We start from the raw sequence: 22048 nt of genomic DNA, 5'->3' as shown, positions 1-22048 counted from the left end.
TTGTTAACATGGCTTTGCCCAAGTCTCGTCCTATCTGGGAACTAACCCTCAGCACCCAGAACGTGCGATGTGACTCGCAAGCCACTTGCACACATCTCGTTCCACTTCTTCACTGAGTCTGTCCACAGAAAGCTGTGTGGTTAAACGTGACGCACGAGAAATAGATGCTGAATTAAGATGATGACAGAAATATCTCAACGTTACCTTTAAAACAGCTAGCATAAATAAAAATCCTGTATACGTAGACATGTGGTCTGTGTGATACATATCTCTGTTAATCTCAGAATTAGCAAGCTACAATTCGTGGTCCTGCAGCACTTAAAGTCTGTTGCAAACTCCAGTGGCCTAATTTGCTGAAAAGACTTTATTCAATTTTACTGAAACAAACAAGATCATGGTTTGGAAGCAGGGAAAGTATTGCAGCAGTTCCCTCTGCAAAAAAATAGGTGCACATTTCTGTTTAGTGACAGGATTTAGAGAACAACAAAGAAACAGGAGACCCTCTGAGCACCGGTCAGGTCATCCAGGCTCATATTCTCCATACCTGAGATCTGAGCTCCTAGCAGACAGAACCTCCATGGCACAGTGGCTCTCAGCCTTCTCACCAGAGATTCACTGCTGGCTTTGCTCACGGCTCCATTTTTTGCTGGGAGCCTCATTCCTGTAACACTGTGTCAGTCCCATTCTGACTCTATTCGGGGCCTACATTTTCAGTCTACTTCTCTCTGTGAGCAAATGCACAGAATATCCTATGTTACCATCGTTCATCCTACCCTTGTCCCAGAGCACCAGAGTTCATGGTGAAGGAGGAGCACTTAGCCACTGATCAAACTCAAGGACAGCACAAACCCAGGGAGACTTCATGCACAGAGGTGCTTCTGACTCTCAGTGACATGCAGATTATTATATTAAATAACTGGAAGAAAATTGAGCACATACAAAGCCTCCTTCACAAGTAGCTCTCAAACAGACACTGTTAAATAAAGTCATGACATGCCTCCAGAGAAATGCATATTTTACAGAGAAAAAAAATTGAAATAGTGGTACCTACAACATAAACAAGAGTAAGATGAACACCACTTTGCTTCGTCAAGGAGGAGTATTTTTCTACTAGCAATGAGACATTCATTTGAAGTTCCCCTTTTTCTGTATTGGCATACCCATGGGAATTGCCATGGGCAATGACTGCTGCCAATATTCACTGCAGACACTTAAGATGGAAACCAAAACCCAGCTCATGAGGTGCTCAGATCACACAAGACTTTGAGAAATGAGTTGCTAAACATGGAAACATCCATGCAACCCTGGCATGACCACGCTACGTTGCTTGTCACTCCTCAGTGCTCTTGATGATGGGAGATACAATAAGTAGAAACACAAAAAATGAGAAGTGAATGCAGAAAGATAATGCAGTGGAAGGGTGTTTCACATGGGCCTGTCATAGCAGAACAGCTCGGTCCTGCAGAAGTCCACACAAAACCCTGACCTCCCAGTGTCCGCTGTCACACTTAAACAAGAGATCTGCCAATTGGGGTAGATTTAGGGTTGGCGGGCTGGTGGCAGATTTGTGCCCTTATAAGCCGGCACATCTGTTTCATTTACAGTGCTGAGATTTTGATGTCATGTGGTGTGTTTTGCACACCGAACCGTAAGAGACATAATGATTCTAAGGGGAACTCCAGTCATCACTATCTCAACACTTTAAAAAGTTTTAAAATAACTGCTGTGCAAAAGGCACTTTACAGCGGAAATGCAGTGATTGAGAGAAGTCTCAGCGCTGCCAGGCAGCCCAACACCCAGCCCTATGGCCAACTTTTCTTCAGCACCTGCCTACCCTGACAGGGCAGGGGCACTGCTGTGTTCCAATAGAGAAACCCCACTGCTCCATTAAAGCTTTAAATCACACAACATCTCCTTCTGCAGTGAAGTGTGGTTTGCTCTCTAACTTTGCATGCCACCTTGAAGATAAACTTTGGCAGTGCCTAAAAATAAATACCAAGTAAATGTTTAGATGTTCTTAAAAGCAAAGATCAAGTAGATGCACTGGGGAGGGACAATGAACCCAAGTAACCCGTAAACACACAGACAAAACCAGTAAAAAAAGCTTTACTAGATCAAGTTGCTATTAATATAAACCATTTGCCTTCACCATTAAATTACAGAAATAAAAAGAAGAAGTAACCAATCTTGTAAAATACACATCGTGCCCAAAACCCAAGACTAAACTGTCAAATGAAAACCCATGACCGAAACTCTCACGCACTGGCCAGCCAAATGCATACTGCAGTAGAATAATAATAAAGGCTTTTAAAATAAAAATAAAGGCTTTTAAAGATTATAATCTTAACAAATAATCAGGAGAGGCAGACTCATGAGTACACACAGCAAATCACCACACAGATATTTCACCGAAGTTGGCATTGCATAGCTTTGGTTTCTCTCCAGTCTCCAAAGAAATGCAAATAAACCTGTGAAAACTCCTCTGGAGCCACCAGCATCACACTGGGACTGAGCACAGCTCAGCTGTTCCAGCCTCTCCCTCACTGCCAGCAGCTGTATATGCACATAGCATTGCCATATGAACATAATAACCACTGTATAAAACTATAAATTACCCCGCAAAGCTAAAACCACAATGCAGACCTCCTGCATCTCTAATGACACACATTTTCCATCTAACCCTACTAACTGACAGCGAACTTACTGCCATTCAGAGCACGATGCCCAGGTACTTACGTGCCCGCCATTGAGGAAGACCTGGTTAGGTAATCCTGGAAGAACAGATGCTCAAATCTGGCACGTGTGTTTACACCCAAATAGAATATTTCACCAGATTACAAAGCTGAACACAGATTTGGCAGGGAGACAACCTGAGTCTGTGTGAAGTCTTATTACAAAAACAGGAAAGGGAAGCGTTACCAAGAGAGCAAAAGGGCAGGCAGGAAGTAACGCTTGCTTGGCAGGGAAGGGACTTAAAAAAAAAAAAAATACTATTTCTTTCAGCTGATTTATTGAACAAAAGTCCAAACAATATAGATTAAGATTAGATGCATCACTCTTCCCTCATTGGTGGCAGGGCAATTAAAAACGTTTCATTATTTTCTCAAGGCACAGGTTTGCTCTCCAAGAAAAAGAAAAAAAGCAAACAAACCTAAGACCCAGACAAACTGCTGTTATCCATTTACAGCAGGAATGGAGGCATGGTACAGAACCAAACCCAGGGCCCCCTGGCTGCCGCCATCCTGGCCCTCCCTGCCAGCTGGAATTGGCATGGGCTAATAATCAACTACCCTATAGAAGGAGAAATCTACAAATATTGGAGAAGTATCCAACATTAGAAATAAGAACAAATTTACTCCAAGGGGCATGTAAGCACTGCGTGCCTTCCTGTAAGTCAATAATTCAGTGTGCCTCTCCCAGTGTAAGGTTGCAGCAATTCTGATGGGCTGCCTCTCAGAGGTGGCAGTAATTTGAGGCACATTCTTCTTCCCGGCTTCCTTTTTCTCCTCATTCCTTGCTTTGGAAAAGCAGTAAACATGGATACGCAGCAAATGCTCCCCTGTCTTTCAGCTTGGATTTAGGCTATGGGTGTGCTCTGGCATGACGTGATAACAGCAGAGGGAGAACTAGTGCAAGGCAAACAGCAGGGAGAACTATATGGTATGTTCTTGCTATAAATAAGAAAACGATAGAGTTTTCTCCCCCTTTCCCCTTGATTTTGCCTTCTGCTTTTTGTCAGTGTCCTCAGACATTCTTCTAATGCGTGTAAATGCGTCAGCTGATATCTGTGACTGCACAAACACACACAGTGCAAATAAAAAATGCAAACATCTGCAGAAGTAAAACACTGGGTATTCTGGGCTCACGACTGCTCCTAAGTCCAGGTGCCATCACAGGCACCTCTGCCTGGAGGTCTAAGCAGAAAAGAAAGGAAACACAGACAAGCCAGAAGACTAGAGGATAAAAAAGTTGGTTATTATCATTCAGAGAGGAATTAACACTGCTTTTTGCAGTGTTAAAAAACTTCATTTTTTAACATACACTTCTCAAGAAAATAATTCTCCTCTGATGATGTTAGACATGTTGTCATTGGTGCAATGCAGGTCAGCGTGAGGGGGGACAGATGGTTCACAGCCAGCTGTGTAACTGCAGCATTACACAAATGGGGAAGGTTACACAAACAGGGAAGGAACGTGTTCCCTAACTTGAACCCAGTTCCTGAAAGTGCAATGCATAAAAATGACCTCCCTGATCTCGACCATTGCACAAAGTCATGTCTTTCTTAACTGCTTGGGTGCCTTTGTCTGTATGCCTGTATGATGGGGAGCATGCAAGTCTGACATGGCAGCCTGGTCTCCTTAGCACACCACAGGCTGCAGAGCTTTTGAAGGTGAGCTGGAAGGCAGAGGCAACTGTGTGGGACTTTGGGCCTTTCTTTCTCCAGGAGCCAGCACTCAGGGCTCAGACTCAGCACGTGCCAAGCACCAAGGAGTGCAGTTTAGTTTTCATCTGACTTAGGAATGTTGCAGTGGAACAAGAAAGTTCTCTGACATACAAACAAAGCTTTCTTCATTTTTTTTCTTTGTTTTGTTGTCACTGTTGTTTTTTAATGTATTTTTCTGCTTAACAAAACATTTTATTACTGCTTTCCTGATAATTCAGTTTGGCTGCCATTTACCTAATACTATGCCTTTCTCCTTTGAGATCTAGCTGTTTGGTGAGCAACGCGCCCTCTCATTCATACATCCCACTTTTCATGACTTTAAAACTTGGCTTTACTTGGAGTCAAGTGGCACTTCCTCTGTACAGCTCATTCATTGCTTAGACTATTACTGTCAAGTACTGTTTACACAAACAAACTCAACTGCATGTGTTAGAAAAGAAGTCCAACAAGGAGAAGTGCAGAATCCTGAATGTAGGGAAGAACAACCCCAGGCACCAGCACCTATTGGGAGGCACCCAGCAGGAAGGCAGCTCTGCAGAAAAGTACCTGGAGGTCCTGGAGGGGACCAAGTCAGCAATGTGCTGCTAAGAAGGCTAATGGAATTCTTGGCTGCATTAGGCAAAGCTGTCTGGATGTGATCTTGGGCACCCTGCTCTTGGAGTCCCTGCTTGAGCAGGGATCAGACCAGATGGATCCTGCCAACCTCAGCCATGCTGTGATTCTATGATATTACCTGAAAAGTCCATTTCCAAATCACTGTGGTCTCAAACTGCTAAATCAATTGACCAGACTGGCTCCATTCTTCTAGGCACACAAGTATAGGATGCTAGGCTAAAGAAATCTCTGAGAAACTTTTTTTATTTCTCTTTGATGTGTCTGGGATAGATACAGTCAATGATTTTTGGCAGGGACACAGTACTTAGTTGTCAGAACAGGTTTCGTGTTGAACCAAGCAAAAATAACTCTCTTTTCACCTAATACAATAACATCTGCTTGCTCCTGAGCTAGCATAATCAACACTCAAAGCTTTGGTTCTTCATATCACAAGTACAATTGAGCACACCTGAAAACAACCAGCTCTCCACACCCACTCATACCCCAGCAGCTGGGACACTGCTGCCATCTCTAAAGACGTGCCAGGAAGCAGTGACAGCGAGCATGACAAGACTCAGCTCTGTCCCACAGTACCCTGTCACAAGCCAAACTAATTTCATTAAGCACTACAGCATGCATTCCAGCAGAAGTGCCTCTAATCACTCTCCTGCATTGCTAAAATGCCTCGGACTAGCGAGCGCTTAGAAGGAAGCAGCACTCTGGAACAAATTACAGAATAAGACCCGTTAGCTGGTTTCTGTCCAGTCCTCACAAAGAACTGCATGCCGGGTAAACAGCTTATTTCAGTCACGTGTTGAGATCTGGGTGAGAAGAGCAAGATTTCCGAACATAGAAGCGAGGCTTTAGCTGCAATTATGTGAATATTCCCATGGGCTTTTGAGAAGCACATCTGCTGGCTTTCATATTCCAAAGACGTCTGGGTTGCTTTCTTCTGGAGAGCTGCATTACCAAATGTGCCATTATTGGTATGTCACAATAGTGTTATGTATTTCCAGTTCTTGGAGCTGCAGTGCAAACCCAGAAAGGTGAGACTTTCAGTCTCAAGCTCAGGCTCACATCCAAATACAAAACCCAGCTGGTCTTTTAAGAATGAAAAGAAGATGCACTGTAAAACGTGTTGTGCTTGGCTGTATATTCTAGAAAGCCTATTAGAGTCATAATCCAAAAATAGAACTATAACTAAAAGCCATTTGTAGGCAGATATGAAGAAAATACTTTTTCTAAATGAATATATATTTCACACCTTCCAAATAACGTTTCAGAAATTTATCTCTCTTATTTTTACTTCAGTGCTACTCCAAAAAGGCAGTTTATTACAATGCAAAAAAATAAAAATCTGCATATGGCAATGTCATTTCATTTAATAAGTTCACGACTAAGAAATCTGAAAATTCACTGAAACTGCAAACCCAAATTTCATCAAGCACAAGAAGACTGTATGCATATATGCAGAAATCCTAAATAACAGCATGTAAAAATATGCAGTTATATACTGATTTGCAAAACTAATTTCACAGCTGTTAATAGTCCTTGAATGTATGACATTTCCTCATACACTGAGATTTGCAACCGCTGAACATGCTGATGAGACAAAAAAAAAGCCTTGTCCTCAGAAAGTTTAACTCTTTGTGTCAACACATGCTGCTGATCTCTAACATTTCTACTTTCCTGCTCTATACTTATTCTGAAGGATGGGAAGAAATACTAAAGAGGAAAGCAGAATATAGTTATTTAGTATTACAGGGGTTAAAAATGTGCAGTGAGGTAAGGTGCTGGCAAGCAATTGCACTGAATGTTTTTTAGTGGTTTTTTTGTTTTTGTTTTTTTTTTAAATTAATGAGAGTCTTTTATAGACTACTGATTTAGGATGTAATCTCATCACTGCTGAAGTCCAAAGAAGTTTTGCCATGTGCTCAGCCTAACCATTTGATAAAGATCCATTCAAGCAGTGACAAATAAACATATGGCAGTGAAAAAAAGAAGGAAGAAGATCTACAAAAACCACAAACAAACACACAAAGCAAAAAAACCACAAACACTATCCAGTCCTTTAAAGGACCCAAGTTATGTCAGATTTCGGGCGTCGTATTTCTTCTTTCTAGGACGACCTTGACTTATTCCCACAGTGACCTTATCTAAGATAATTTCCCCTCCCCCCCACTGCTCTGAAGAGGGAGATCTCTGGACTCACCTGCTTGCAATGGGACCTCCTATTTGGCCTGATGTGCACAGCCAAGGTATTGCATTAAGGAATAACCGTATTGGAAAGAATTAACTCTGTGGCTGCCTTCAATTTTCTTCTCTATAAACTGTGATGAGCCATGGGCAGTGAGCCCAGACCCCACGTTAAGCAGCATGGAACAAGTTATATAGACCATATGGAGAGAAATAAACTGCCACTTCATACACAGGATACCCATAGTGCTTTTTTTTGCCTGAGTCAGCTAATTGAACATCCGCAAATCAGCACATTTATAACAAATGGAGCGTTACGATATCATGGGAAATTTATCTAATATGATCAAAGTTTGCCAGAAAAAAAGCTCCACTTAAAATATGAAAGTACTTGAGGGTCTTGAGTGCCTGTGACATTTTACAGTCCTTACTGAACAAACATTTCCATGCTGTGTCATGTCTGCCAGTGGCATGGAGGACCATGTCCTTCACCCCTCCCACATCAGCAATCCCCTGCAGCCAGCAGCATGGGCATCTCCTTCCTGCCTTTTCCAAACAGAACCTATGAATTAAAGAGCACAGGCTATTTTAACCCACTCTGTCCTGCTGATTTCAAGAGGGGCATCCAGCTTTTCTATGTAACTTTGTTATTTTAAAGCAAAGCAATGGCCTTGATCTGAAAAGCCATTAGCAGTGGTCTGAGTATCAATATAAACTTACTAGAAGTCAGCTGAAAACAATCCCATATTTATGTCAACAGGCATATGCTGCCTCCCAAAATTGGCTGCACAGCAGATGTTTTCACTTTCAGCTTGCACTTTTCCTTTCACTTTAGTAAATCGTTTATTACAAGAGGTTTCAGCAGAGCTAATCAGTGATCATGTGAACTGCATACATTATTTTTCATAGCTCCCAATTTCTGGGGAAATCATATAAATTTTTGGGCTTAGGTCTTAAAGCAGAAAACACCAACTTTACAACAGTCTCAAAAAGAGATTAGCAGCTTCTTGCTCAAAATTTGCATTTGCTCCTTTCTCATACCAACCTTTTCTGCTATTCGGTGCTATCCCCACTTGGTGAAGCAACATCAAGCTGAAGAATGCGTGGCCTTGCTTCTAGGCTTGTTTCTGTTATTTATGCTGCTCAGAATAGGGCTGGCTGGAAATAGCAATCATCTCACAGACATAAGGAAGTGAAGGCTGAAAAAGGCACTTGCAGCAGTGCCATGCCAGCCCACCAAATCTTTCTAATCTTTCTTTCCTATGTAATGCTTTGAAGGGTAGGCACACATGGCAGCAGAGCATCCGTATTCCTTCCACCTTTTTCATCTCTTGTAGCAGTTCTTACAGCGATCCCCTACTTAGCAGGATGCTGAGATAGCTTTGCATGACTTGAAACCTGCTCCATCCTCCCTAATGCTGATAGAAAAACTCATGTTAGTAATTTCAGCAGCAGCACAAACATTTTTTTTATCATCTGTGTCGTAGGTCAGGCAATAAAACAAAGTAAATGATACTGGACTGTTGAAGCCAATCCGATGCCTGCACTGATATCAGAGGGCAATGAAAGTGGGCTCAGTGTTTTCAGACGTCCTTCAGCTAGGCAGAACAATATATTATGCCTAGGCACAAACAACAGTCTGCCAAACTGCATCATGGTACGTATTTAGACTAATTTCCTCATTTTGATAAAAAGTCAACATTACAGGCCTGAGCATTTGTAGTTTTTCATCCTGGGAAAGGTACAACCCTCTTTAACAACACCAATGTCAATGAACTGTACTGAAGTATCTGTATATTTCCTGCTGGAATCAGTGAAGTGTTTTTTTCTGAATTTCACAGTAAGAACAATTTTCATATTATTTTTAGCAAAAATAAACTGAAGGAGAACTAGTGAATAGAGATATTCTGCAAGCAAATCCTTTGTCCAAAACTACTAACAATGCTTGACAAATCCAAAAATCATCCTGGCAGCCCCTTCCTTCTTCCTCTCTTCTCAACTCCTTCCCTCCTTCCATTACTACTTGGCAAAGATTTGTCCCCTTTCTCTGGCAGATAAAAATACTTGATGAGTGCCAAAATTGAAACAGGATCCCTGAACACATTTGTGCACCAGATTCCTCTGCAAGCAACATTTGAGATTTTGCAAGATGACTGTGTATTTTTCTAAATCAAAGCTGCACGTTATTTGCAGTGCAAAAGATACTGAAGAGGACATCAGAGTCTATTTCCAATAATGGCAGAAGCATTCTTGCCCTCCCATGATTTTTACTCCGCTTCTCCTAATAACCACCCTTACATCATTTCTCACAATGGATGTTTATATGTAATAGTATCCAAGATTAACCTAATGAAAGCACTTCAGGCAGTAAATTTAAGCGTTTTGGCTACATGTACCCTGTTGCTGATTTTGTTAAATCTTATGAAAGCAATCCTCTGTAACAACAAAACCTCAAGGTGCAAAAAAGTTGGAAAGATACCACAGAGGATGCATTTGGATCATGAAGAATGATCATCCTCAATCTTGCAGGCTTTCAAGTCGTCATGAAATTATCTGTGTTCACAGCATGGAGAAGTTCCTATGGTTTAGGACCATTTTCACAAATTAGTGCTGACAAAGATTCTTCCACAGTTTTTCCTACTGAGAGTTAACAAGTTAAAACGTCACTAGAATAGTGTTCTCCACACTCAGTTGCATGCACTATTACTAAAAAGCTTCTGAGCACGCACTACTACTAAGATATATATTTTTTATAAACTACATACATATACTACTTAAGTTCTCAACTTTTCTTCCCATAGCCATGCATTGCTTCGTGCAGCTCCTGGGGTGCACACACCCTACTTTGAAGACATCTGTGTCTTCTAGGGTAGTGAACATGGATCCTTCCTCTGAGGCCCAGAGGAAACAGCTTTAGTAAAAAGCCAAGATCTGGTGAAGCAGCATCCTTTGTTTCTACAAAGCTACAGTGAAATTACTAACACGAGTTTTTCCATCAGCATTAGGAAGGATGGAGCAGGTTTCAAGTCATGCAAAGCTATCTCAGCATCCTGCTAAGTAAGGGATCGCTGTAAGAACTTCCACAAGAGATGAAAAAGGTGGAAGGAATATGGATGCTCTGCTGCCATGTGTGCCTACAAAGCTACAGAGTGAAATGTATCATGACTGGAAAGCTGCTGAAAAAAATAAAAAATCAAAGATCTAAGGCTAATTTTCAGTTAAATTTCCGAAATTGCACACGAGAAATTTAAAGTCCTTCTGTCAATCTGAAAGCTATTGCAATTTAAAAGGAGAGGGATGAAATAAACGTTCCTCAAGTTAACCTTAAGTAGAATTAAAAAAAAAAACAAAACCAACACTTTGAATAGCCTTGAGAAATAAAAGACTCAGCTACTCTGTGGTGCTGAGCTGTAAACAAGACCATATAAATTCCTTTGACTTCAAATCCACACTTGGTAAATGGCAGCAAACACAGTGACAGACCATCAGGGTGAAAGTTCTTTATAGCTCCTGTGTTCCCTGCCTTGTGCTCTCCCTCATGTCAGGAATTACACTTTTTTTTTTTCCTCAGGAGTCTAATTTTATAGTTCTCTGGTATTTTTTACTGACTAAAGCACGTAGCCTGTTTGTCAGTACTCCAGCCAGGCTTGTCAAAAGCTAACCTCTCCCACCCAAAGTTTGACAACGCTTTAGCCCTTGAGCCATTGTGCGAGAGTGTGACACAGGCTGTGGTGCTGAGATGTGCTCTTTGCAATAGCACATTGCTTTTATCATAACAGCACATTCAGAACCATTGTTTTGCATAACTGACACCACGCTTTGGAAAAAAAAAAACAAACTCAAAAAGTGAACTGAAAATCACTCACAAGTTGACACACTGCAAAAAGGAGAGCAGCGTGCAGGGGATGGGGAAAGTTTCACAAATATCCCAACGTCTCTTTGCTGCTACATCCACATTGGGTTCTCTCTGCACCCTGAAGAGCTTACCAAACCCAAGGCCCATGCAGCCAGCTCTCACAGGAGCTCTCCACACAAACTTTCTGATCAGGGTGTTATCAGATGGGCAGCGTCATTGCACTGTTTGCTCTGCTGAAACCACCTCCTGCAGCAACAACAGCATACAAATCAGAGTGCTGAATTGTCTCTGGGGCTGCATACTCTGGTTAGGCAGTTACAGCTTAACGGATGAAACACTGACCTCTGAGACCCTTTTTCAAATCCAGCCTGCATTCCCGTGACAGGCAGTGGAACTGGGTTAGGGAGCATTAGTTTCAAAGAACCATTTTTCTAGGTGCTGGCTGCATTTTTACCATGAGCCTTTTCTCTTCAATATTTCTGCTTTTCTTTCTTGTCTCATCTCTTTCTGCTTAGGATGACTGGCTTCCAACACCCAGACAATGGTCCTTATTTACTTAATAATGCAACCACAGCTGGAAATCAGATCGTGGATTTGAGGAATGCTCCTATGGAAGACATAATATGTGAAAACAAAACTCCCTGCTTGCTCTGAGGGTTTCGTAGCCTGTGCAGGGAATGGTCTTCAGCTCCCACCTTGGTCTTGCACAGTGAGTGGACTCTTTATTGTTTGCTGTTTACTATCCCTCCCCCATGTCCTTGCTGAACACTTGGCTCTTTAGGACCGCAGGGATCTCCCACATGCCACCATACTACCTCCTGCTGTCTCCAGATGCCTTCAGATCTTGGCAGTCACCTGCACAGCACTGCTGGCCCCTTAGTAACCAAGCAACACATCCCAGAAATATTATTAAAAAGACAGAAAAAAGTTGGTTTCAGCAGCATTTAAACAACTCCTCCCTACTTCCCCAGGAATAAGAAATAGAAAAATACAACAGCTATTAATGGATGTACCATGTGCCTCATTGCTCTGTCTCTCGCTTTCACTGCCTCTTAGAGTTAAGTTCACACCATTTAAAAAATGAGAATAAGAACATAACTTGCTGATCCATGATGTTTTCTATGCCTTGCTTTCTCTGTAGGCTCCCTCTTCACCTGAGGCAGGCACCCTCACTCACCGTCACTCCATGCTCACTGCGACCCAGCTGTGACTCTGGATTCTAAAGGCATTGAAGTATTTACCAAAAAACCCTCGAAACAATAAGAATATGGCTCATGTAGCAGTAGATGTGCACACAATGAACATGGAACCTATGCTTTGGAACTCCATGCTTGCTTTGCTAGCTGCTGCTGAGTGAACTACAAAGCCATCAGATGAGCACGAGGTTCAGGAAAGATGGGGTTGTAAATTTAAACAAAGAAAACCCTTGGGGGGGAAGCAAGGGAGCTCTGCTGGGCTGGGAGAGCTATGGAAGCAATGGGGTGTCATGGGCAGAGTGCTCTGTATCAGCCACAACACCACACAGACTGCAAACAGGGATGGCTGAGTGATAGGACAGTATGGGGGAAGAGGGGTTGTAAATCTGTGCTTTCCTTCATTTTCTTCATCTGTACATTTATAAACTTTCACAATTATATCATCACCTTCAGATATCATAAGTAAGTTCCATTCAGTTTTGACATACCTTCGCTTAAGGTAAAGTTAGTTTCTTGGTACCAGACCAGCGTTAGTGGCAAAACTGTGGCAGCTTATCACCGTGAAGCTCTAATGAGCATCCAGTTCATTACAGTAAGGGCAACACAATGTGCAGTGTGCTGTGCCCTGGGATGCGTGGCATGGAGCGGTGTCAGTGCCTGCACTGTAGGAAGAGAGACATGCTTCCTTCTGAAAATACCCAGGGAAATAATCATGGTACAGCAGAGCAGATGACATCACAGACTTCAATGTAAGCTGTGCAGACTGAAGTTTCCAAAACAGCAGAGCCAACCCAGCTGGGCTCAAGGAGCAAGCAGCCAAGAGCCAGAACAGCCCATGGGCTCTCCCTATAACCACGCCAATACAAACAAAAATGCTTATGTAAACTAAGGAACTGGTTACATCTTGCATGTCCTTCACATAAGACAAAATAGCCAACAATTATTTGATCCTTCTCATTTACAGTATTTTTTTTGTGCATGCACATGAAAGAACATTCTTATGGTGGAAAAAATAATGAGATAATATTCCTAAATTCTTCCACTTAAATTCAATAAGAGGTAAAAAACTTAACTGAAAGACACCAATTGATGGCATGCCCTGCAATAAAAATAACAAATTAAGCCTAATTTTGTTGTTTTTCCACTTGTTTTTTTGTAGTAAACCTGGGATTTCTAAGGAAAATCCAAGGGAGACTTATTCTTAACAGTCTAGCTTCTTTATAGAAGCAATATTTATGCTGGAAGCATGTTGGATGGTTTAATTCCAGCCTACTGGAGAGCAGCCTGTAGGTCATAGATCTGCTGCAGCTAATTTGGCAGAAGCAACACTGTCTCTTCAGAGAAGGGCAATGCAAATCTGCAAATGCAGCTTCTGTCTGGGGGAATAAACAGCCTTAATCTTCTGTAGAGTGACAGTCACTGAGAAAACATTTAAAGCAAACAACAACAACAAAACAAACAAAAAAACCATGGCAGTAAAGCACGGCTTCTCCAAAAATTGGAAACTTCCTGTCTGCAGGACCTTCAGCTCTCCAGTGTATGTAAAGAGGGATGAGCTTGTCCTCCACTACTAAAGAACCACGTTTGTGCACCTTGCAGGGGTGTTCATGAGCTGGTTTGCTTTCCCAGATACCCCCTGGGAGAGGCAAAGCACTTGAGCGTGCTTTTGGCAGGCAGGCCCTTCCTCACCATCCTCGTGAGGAGGAAGCAGCACATCCCGACCTGCCCCATTGGGACTGATGTCCAGAGGCAGCTTACAGGAGCAGGCAGCCCCAGACAAGCAAGAGGTGACCACTGGTAGCAATTCTTTACAAGGCCTCGGGCACGCATGGCTCAGGACAGGTCAGAGGAGCAATGACAATTTATTAGCCTTGGTGCTCCATATGTGCTCCAGGAATGCTCTAGGGTACAGGTGAATGAGCGGATTCAAACATGCATATGTCATCAGCAAAAAGCTACCAGCACCCACCCTGACCTACCTGGGGACATTTATCTTTGTAGGGAAGGGGAAAAAGGGCAGGAAAGAAGAAGCACAAGAAACCAGACCCAAGCCTTGCACTGTCAGGCTGTCCTGGTCTGTTCTTCTAAGTGCTTTTCCTTAAGGAGGAAAGACAGTCGTGGCCTCCTGCTGACTGCTGGCCCTCTCCTTCCATGTGGCAGCCAGTGGGATTAAAGAGCACACAGCGGGTCGTGCCTGGGTTAGCTCACTTAACTATTACTTACTCTAAGGAAGAGCCCTTCATTTCTGAAACCTAGGAATTTCCACCAGAGGCTCACCAAATACATAACAACCAAGAACCAAAATCACAAAAATTGAAAATACATGCTAACACCAGTGTCTAGTTTAAAACAATTTTCAATCTATTCCCATAATGGCACTTGCAATTTCAGTTAGCAAGATGTGTAGTGCATTGCAAGAGAAGCAATCAAAGACATTATCAGAAAAACAAATGGGATGAACTATAAGCAGCAATCACATTTTTCAGCCGTTCAAGATGGGCAACACTGCTTTCTAAGTCTTAAATTTAGCATTATGGAAATTATGCTAAATTCTACTTAAAAACAAATCAGAAAAGGCAAAACCAAACTGCTGCCTCCAGGAGCCTATGTGAGTGAGGAAGATCATGGCAATTTTGTTTTGCATCGGTTAACACAGAATGCTTTTAAGGGGGAGCACTATATTTCTCTGTGGTTTGTGCTTGCACCTCAGGCACAGAGCTGAAAGGTATCTGTATTACTTTCTGTGCAGTAAGGAAAAATACCCCACTCTGAAATCAGCTTTTGTGGGTTGTCGTAGGATAAAATAAACCTTAACAATAAAGCAAGTTTAACAAAAGGACTTCTTTACGTGGCTAATGGCTGACGTTCCTCTACATACAAAGATGCTGTTTGACCTACTGCTCTAATTAGAGCAGCAGTGATGTTGACATTTGTGTCGTATAAAGCAGACATGCTAATAGCCAGAGGGAAAGCTGTCAGTGCCTCTAAAGATCACAGCCTCCGCAGCAATGCACAATGCAGCCTTCAAATATTCAAACAATCAATGCAATGCTTAAATTCTTGTGCTGATAAGGCGAAACAACTCCCAAATCAGAAGAAAAAAAAAATTAGAAAACCCGACTTCATTCAGTCAGTGCTAATGCTGAAAGATTAACAGGCAGTTCTTTGGTTTCATCCTACTGAGCACACTGTTTCCTTCCAGATTGTGTGTAATCCAGTTTTGCCATGAAGAAACACGAGCAATTTATACTTTTTTTTCCAGGTTTTTCATTTACTACTAAAATACAATAATTACCAGAGACTGTATTTCATACATTTGTATACGTCAAGTTCACCTAAGCATGAAAACAGAGACCTCTTCTCATTTATAAATACATGAAGCGAGTTTTAATTTTACCCAGAGCCTCTACTTCATCACATTCCCATGACATGAGCCGCACCACTGCTACAAGCCGGCACTTCACGTTTTACAGATCAAAATCCCTGCAGCAAATCCTCTCCTCCCCCCTCCAAAGTACCCTACGACGACTGAGAGCCCTTAACGCTCCGGCTCAATTAGCTCCAATCCCTTCAGACTTTTTTCCCAAGCACGTGATGTTCTCAAGCCCGCTTTTGCCCGAGGCAAAGCTGAACGCAGGGGATAACAGTGACAAGATGACACGCCGCAGTCCGCGACCAGCACTCTCTATTCTCACTCCTTGCATCCCAAGGAAAGAAGTCCTGCAAGCCCACCAATGGAGAGAGCCTCACTCATCATATCCCACAACGCTGCTCAATACAACCCATCCTGGGCACTTTCAGAGCCTGTTTGGTAATTAATTTCTGTAAGTGGATAATTGGATCATTAAGCTGAATTAGAGCAATATGATAACATGCAAACTGAAAATGCAACTCTTATTTATCTGACTGTTCAGTTCAGCCTTCAAAACCACTGCAATGAAATTGCTAATGCCAGTGAGTTCCAAAGGAAGCCCTTTAATCTGAGAGACAGAAACAACAATGTTGTTGTTTCAAACAATGAAAAAACACAACCTTTTAATTGGATATTAGGTTAGGTATTACAAATTTCTTCTCAGAGAGTGGGCTGTCCAGGGAGGTGCTGGAGTCACCATTCCTGGAGGTGTTCAAGAGATAAGGAGATGTGGCACTGCGGGACATGGTTAGTGAGCATGGTGGGGATGGGCTGATGGTTGGACTTGCTGATCTTAGAGCCCTTTTCCAACCTTAATGATTCTATGATTCTAGTCTTTTCTGCCAGTGTTTTACAACTGTAGCACAGTACCCCACATGGCCAGCACTGCTCTGAGAAGACTGCTAAAAGGAGGCACATGTAGCTCATCTGCTGTCCATATGTAGCTCCAAGCACAGCAAGCAGACATATGTATGTGAAAGGTAATGAGATGATCTGAAAACAAGTTACAGTGAAGAGATCTGTGAGCCTGCAAACATAGCGTTGATTAGGAGGAGACACCCCTCGGAGCAGAGGCGAAGGGTAGGATTGGTTCAGTACAGTAAAAATCTGTACCTCGTTTGTTGATAAGTGAGGAAGATCAAACCTGAAATTAGACTTATGTATAAAGAATATAAGGAAACTGGGCCACAGTACAGTACATCACTGCAGGGAGGTACAGTTAAGTTTGAGTCATTTACTCTGCGGCACCAGTGCTATGATTTCCTATTGATCTCCAATGTAACTCTAAGTAGTAACAGAAAGCCATTTCCACCATCAGGACAGAGCTTTCCATGTGCAGTTTTTCTGCTTACATTACCTTTGGGAAAAATACAGAGGAACACAGAGGTAGGATGGAGATTCTTCTTTTTCAGATTCATTTTACACTTGCAGAAATCCACTGATTTTACAGGAGGTTGTGGGGCTTTTTTCCCCTCATTTTCATCAGCACTTTGCAAAGACATCCCCTTCCATTCCCTGCAATTCACTGTTTCAGAAATTTCAGCATAAAGTGGGGCACAACAAGCATTTCCAATGAACATCAGAGAAAGGTGAGAAGTACACGTGGCAGCAACAAGACCGTGATCACTGCACATGGTTTACAGTTAATGTTGAGTGTGAGAAGAGAGCTAAGGCAGGTAGTTACACTGGCATTGAAGGGGAACTGCTGCCCTGCCTAAATATCAATGCAATGAGGATGAATCAGAAACGTAAAGCTCATGCTACCCTAGAACTGCTTATCTCCTGCTTGCAGGAAAAGCTCTGCTGATGAACTGAAAATGTGTCTTTGGAGAAGGGACAAAAAGCAGTAATGGTCTTGGCTCCAAAACAGAGAATTTTTGTGGAAGAATGCAGACGAACACTGTAGTAGGGAAAGAAAGGTGGTGGGTCTCAGTAGGTGAGGACGATGGTTGGACTTGATAATGTCAGCAGTCTTCTCCAACCTAAATGTTTCTATGTTATAGATCACATTTTAACGGCATTCAAACTCTATGATTCAGCACACACACCAATCTGATTCACCACAGCACAAAGGATACCTCTTCCTTTCTGTCTCATCCTGCCTTGAATGGAACAAGAAGAAAGCTGCTTTGCCACAGCAGGCTCAGAGCTATCAAAGGAGCAAATCGTATTTACGCCAGAATATTTTTAACCCCTGATGGAACTAGAACATATCCTGGTAAAAAGCAACGAATGCTATTTTCCAGTATTGCTGCTAGCACTTGTACAAGCCAAGTGTTAAAAGACAGCATCTGATGAGATGGTACTTTACACAGTCCCTGCAGGGACAAACCATCACCCGGAAGGGAACGCTGAGGAAGCAGGCTATTCATCAAGAAGAACCTCAAAAGACTTGCTATCTGAGCAAGAAAGTTTTGCAAATTCATTGTACAAATTTGTATCCTCTCCTCTTTATCTGCTAATCGTGTAACTGGCACATGGTTTGCAGGCATTGCTATAAGCAATTTATTTCTCCAGACAATAGGACAGAGCAAGAGGTTCCTCCAGAGTCAGAGCTGCTGCTGCTTTTAACCTTGGATAACACAACTGTTGAACATGATGGCAGCTGGCACTCTCAGCAGCAGAGCCTGCTGTGAATTGCTGTTAACAAACACATTTGGTTTCATTAAGCCTTTCTTCTTCTTCCAAGTGTTACAGTCATGGTTTCTGGAGTAATCACAGAAGACATTTAGAAACATCCTGGGAATGCCTGAAAAGCCCTTTCAGGAGTTACCTCCAAGCTGCTGAGCTAAGGGCATTACTGAAGCACAGGGTTGGCCATACTGTCTATAGGGTCTGATGCTTTATGAGGTCACTAGCTTCAACTCCTTGGCCCCCAGCTGCATCCTTCCTCCTCCTCTGTGAAGAAACACATACCTACACCCACTATCAGGCTCCAGGATAGTCATCTCCAGAGCAGAGCCACCAGAACAAGGAGCTGTGGGAAGGAACCAGTGCCACTGTGTAGGATAGCAGCAGAGAGCAGATGGGTCAGGTTGTCAAGAGGTCTCCAAGTAAATTTTGCAGGTGCTGAAGCTGCCATGCCTAGAAGCGATGTTGCTTCATGACTGCTGAGGCTATTAGCCTGCTGCTCTGCAAAGGGATCCACTTCTCCTGATCTACTGAAACTCCAGGCTTGGCTCATACCAAGTTTCATTAAGGTTTGAAATTGTTTTACTTATAGGAAAAAAAATAATGAATAATAACACTTCTGATTAGCCAGCAGAAGACAAGACTGTGTTGCTGGATTGAAAATTATAAGGCAGCTGTACAGTCTTCAGAGGTACAGATCTAGGTACCAATCTAATGTGGTAGAGAAAATATTTAATTTGAGGCTCTTATATGATGGAGCTAAACCAAATTACCTCTGATGATGCCTTTATAGCACTGATGCTGGGCACGAAGGAGTGGTTGCCAAATGGAAACCTGCTCAGCCTTGGGAACGGATGATGTTCCTATACCCTAGAATTGTGTTGTAGATGCTCACAGCAGATGGAAATTGATGGCTGTAATCTCCACGAGGCGGATGCTGGCTGCACTAAGGCTACCCGCCCCATGTGGCAAGCCCATCAATCTGATGCATGCTATTAGCACAATTCAAGGTTGCAGACTATTGCTGGAGAAAGAAATAAAAAACCCTCAGTGAGCAAGTGCTGAGGGAAGCAGAGAAAGATAGCAACTTTCATCAGTTCCAGATCCAGTTCATCATCACTGGATGAAAGTACGATCCTGGAGCATCTCTCAAGTTAGTGCATAGGTATCAGAGGAACACAAGCATCAAGCATGTTCCTGTTCCTCTAATTACATGGAGTGGTTCCCTGCTTGCCTGGTCACAACATCAGTTCAGCTGCTTTGTACAGTGCCGCATAAAGGGACAAAAACTACAGTAGAGATGACCTTCAGTGTAGTATAGAGGTATATTTAGAAGAGTTGCACTCCCACTGAGATACGACCGCTCAGCTCAGTGTAAAACCAGCTGTGGGATGCTGACATGAGGAAGGGTGCTGTATGGTGCTATGTGAGCATGCTGCATGCTCCATCCAGTCACAGCACACCCACGTGCCTTGTGAACATTATTGCTGTTTCAGAGGATGCAGGGCTGGCTCCAGCTCTGACTTTCTGGAACAGACATAATCAGGACAGCTAACTTTCACCGTGCACCATCCTTGCTGCCAGCAGATTTTCTAACACATGCTCAGCCACAGCAGCAGCCAGATTTTGACTCCCCCAGTATTGCCATGCATGTATCAAGATAAATTCAGCTTAGGTGTAACCTCAGGAACGTCACCGTGCTAAGAACAGAAATTAAGTGGGCCACAGTACAGATGAAAGCATGTTACCAGGAGGCAAAAATAAATGTGATGCATTTCTCTGACAATTAATAGCTACTAACAGAGAAACATTGGAAGTATTCCACTAAATTCAAGTTTATGAGAAAAAAGAATATTGATTTTTAAAGAATAATTTTCAAATGCTATTAATGATAAAATGTTCTTCTGTTTTACAGTTCACAAAAATAACCCTGGGCCAAAGGAGGTGGAGCTTAAGAGTTTGATTTCATTGAAGCAGATGGAGCATCAGTTTGAAAGCTGGACTTACAACTTTCCTTCTTCGAGAGAGTAGCAAAAGAGTAATACAAAAGGGAAGCTTTGTATAAATGCAGTGTGTCTGATACAGATGAAGAAAAGTTTTGAAACAGCTCTGATGACACACAGAAAGAAAGTGGCTCCTATGACACAGCATGATTTACATACATAAGCTCATTAGAACATGAGTAAATTTTAGATACTCTCATCCTATAATTATCTACAGGACATCCACAATTTTTAACTTAGAAAGAAACAAGGAAAAAAAAATAACAATCACAAGCTCATAATAAGACAGTTATGTTTGTGGTTTTCATTTCAATCTTGATGGAAACTACTACAGTGCTCTTTCTATTGTAAGATGTGTTTTTGTCTTTTCCACCAACCATTGCAGTAGGAAATGTCTGTCTTCCAACAACTTGTCCTGAAAGGCAGCCTTACTTTTGAAGTGAAATATCAAGGGACTGGAGAAGGCCAAACTTGGTTTTCCATGCGTGCTGCTGTGTTGTGAAACTCTGCCCCCCACTTCCCTTGCTTCTGTGCAATCCCTTCACTGCCACCCTCCCTTTGTCCATTCTCACAACCAGGCCTGGAGGGTTTTGCTTTCCACGGCTAGAGCCAGGTGCACTGGCAAGTCCAATACATTACCCAGTCACCAAATTTCCCTGCAAATCTGGCAGTTTGCTAAGGCACATCAGTTACACCGTACACACTATTGCTCAGGAGGATTTGCCTATTCATAGCACATCATTTGCATTTTCTGAAAGTTTGATGGGTTTTTTTGGAAATGTTTTCAGCACAGCAGAGAGTATACCAAATTGTTCAACAAATTTTGAAAACTGGGGCAGCTAGAGTCTATGATTCTGTGATTTGTAGTTAAACAACTACAGCATAACTGCATCATTCTATGCGAACACATACAAATTGAACATTGAATTCCTTCTCCTCCTCCTAAAAAAAAACAGTGGTGGTGGGTAGGTGGAAAAAGCAGATCAAGAAAACAAAGGCTCCTAATATTTGGCTCATCCAACACCTTAACAACCGCAGTGAACAACCATTCTTTAATTCTGGTAGCTCTCTCCAGACATTCCTTCTGCATTGGAAACATCTGATGATTTTCCATGATACCCCCTTCTATCTATGCCTTTTCCACACCCACCTCTTTTTTTTGTTTTTTTTTCCCTAAGATGTCTTTCTGCCCATCTCAGACACTGACTTTTCAGCCACAACACACCAAATCCAGCATCTGGTGTGGTCACATCACAATCATAAAATCATAGAATCACAGAGTATCCTGGGTTGGAAGGGATTCCGTCAATCCCATCCCCTGGTTTGGGGCTCTCAACCTCCCTAATTAATGAATATTGAAAGTTTCCCTCAAGATAAGTTTAAGTAAAACTTTAAGAGATCAAAATGAAAAATGAAAAGCTGAGAAAGAGGAGCACAAGAGTGCAGCATCATTGTGAGGTTTGTAGATAAATCCTAAACTGATAAAAATCTGTTGTTGTAGGGGTTATAATTCCTTCTTCCGAAAAAGGAAAAACTTAACCTGACCCTGTGAAAAGCAGTTCTCCTGATGGAACTTTAATCCTTCCATGTAGAATGTCCTCTCTTCATGGACTTCCTTGCTGCTCTGCATGTTGGTTACTGCTGCCTCAAACACTGTCACAGAGAGCACTGTGCTCCCAAGGAAGCAGGGACTCTACTGTCAGCAATTCCTGTTTA

General features: G+C 42.3%; 1 protein-coding gene across 6 annotated transcripts in view; it reads right to left on the bottom strand.

The window, feature by feature from the left end:
- EVL (Enah/Vasp-like) overlaps positions 1–22048 on the bottom strand; it is a 127503-nt gene that overhangs the window by 61889 nt on the left and 43566 nt on the right. Inside the window, exon 1 of one of the 6 annotated variants that reach the window (XM_048948049.1) lies at positions 2737–2906. The exons of the other annotated variants lie outside the window; for them this stretch is intronic. Coding sequence (XP_048804006.1) covers positions 2737–2747 — 11 coding nt within the window. The 5' untranslated portion in view covers positions 2748–2906. Of the gene's footprint in view, positions 1–2736; positions 2907–22048 lie in introns of those variants that run through there. 6 annotated transcript variants of the gene reach the window in all.

The sequence above is a fragment of the Lagopus muta genome, chromosome 6 (assembly GCF_023343835.1).
Source record: "Lagopus muta isolate bLagMut1 chromosome 6, bLagMut1 primary, whole genome shotgun sequence".
Lineage (NCBI taxonomy): Eukaryota > Metazoa > Chordata > Aves > Galliformes > Phasianidae > Lagopus > Lagopus muta.
Note: the sequence above shows the minus strand (reverse complement) of the source record. Positions and strands in the feature narration are given on the sequence as shown.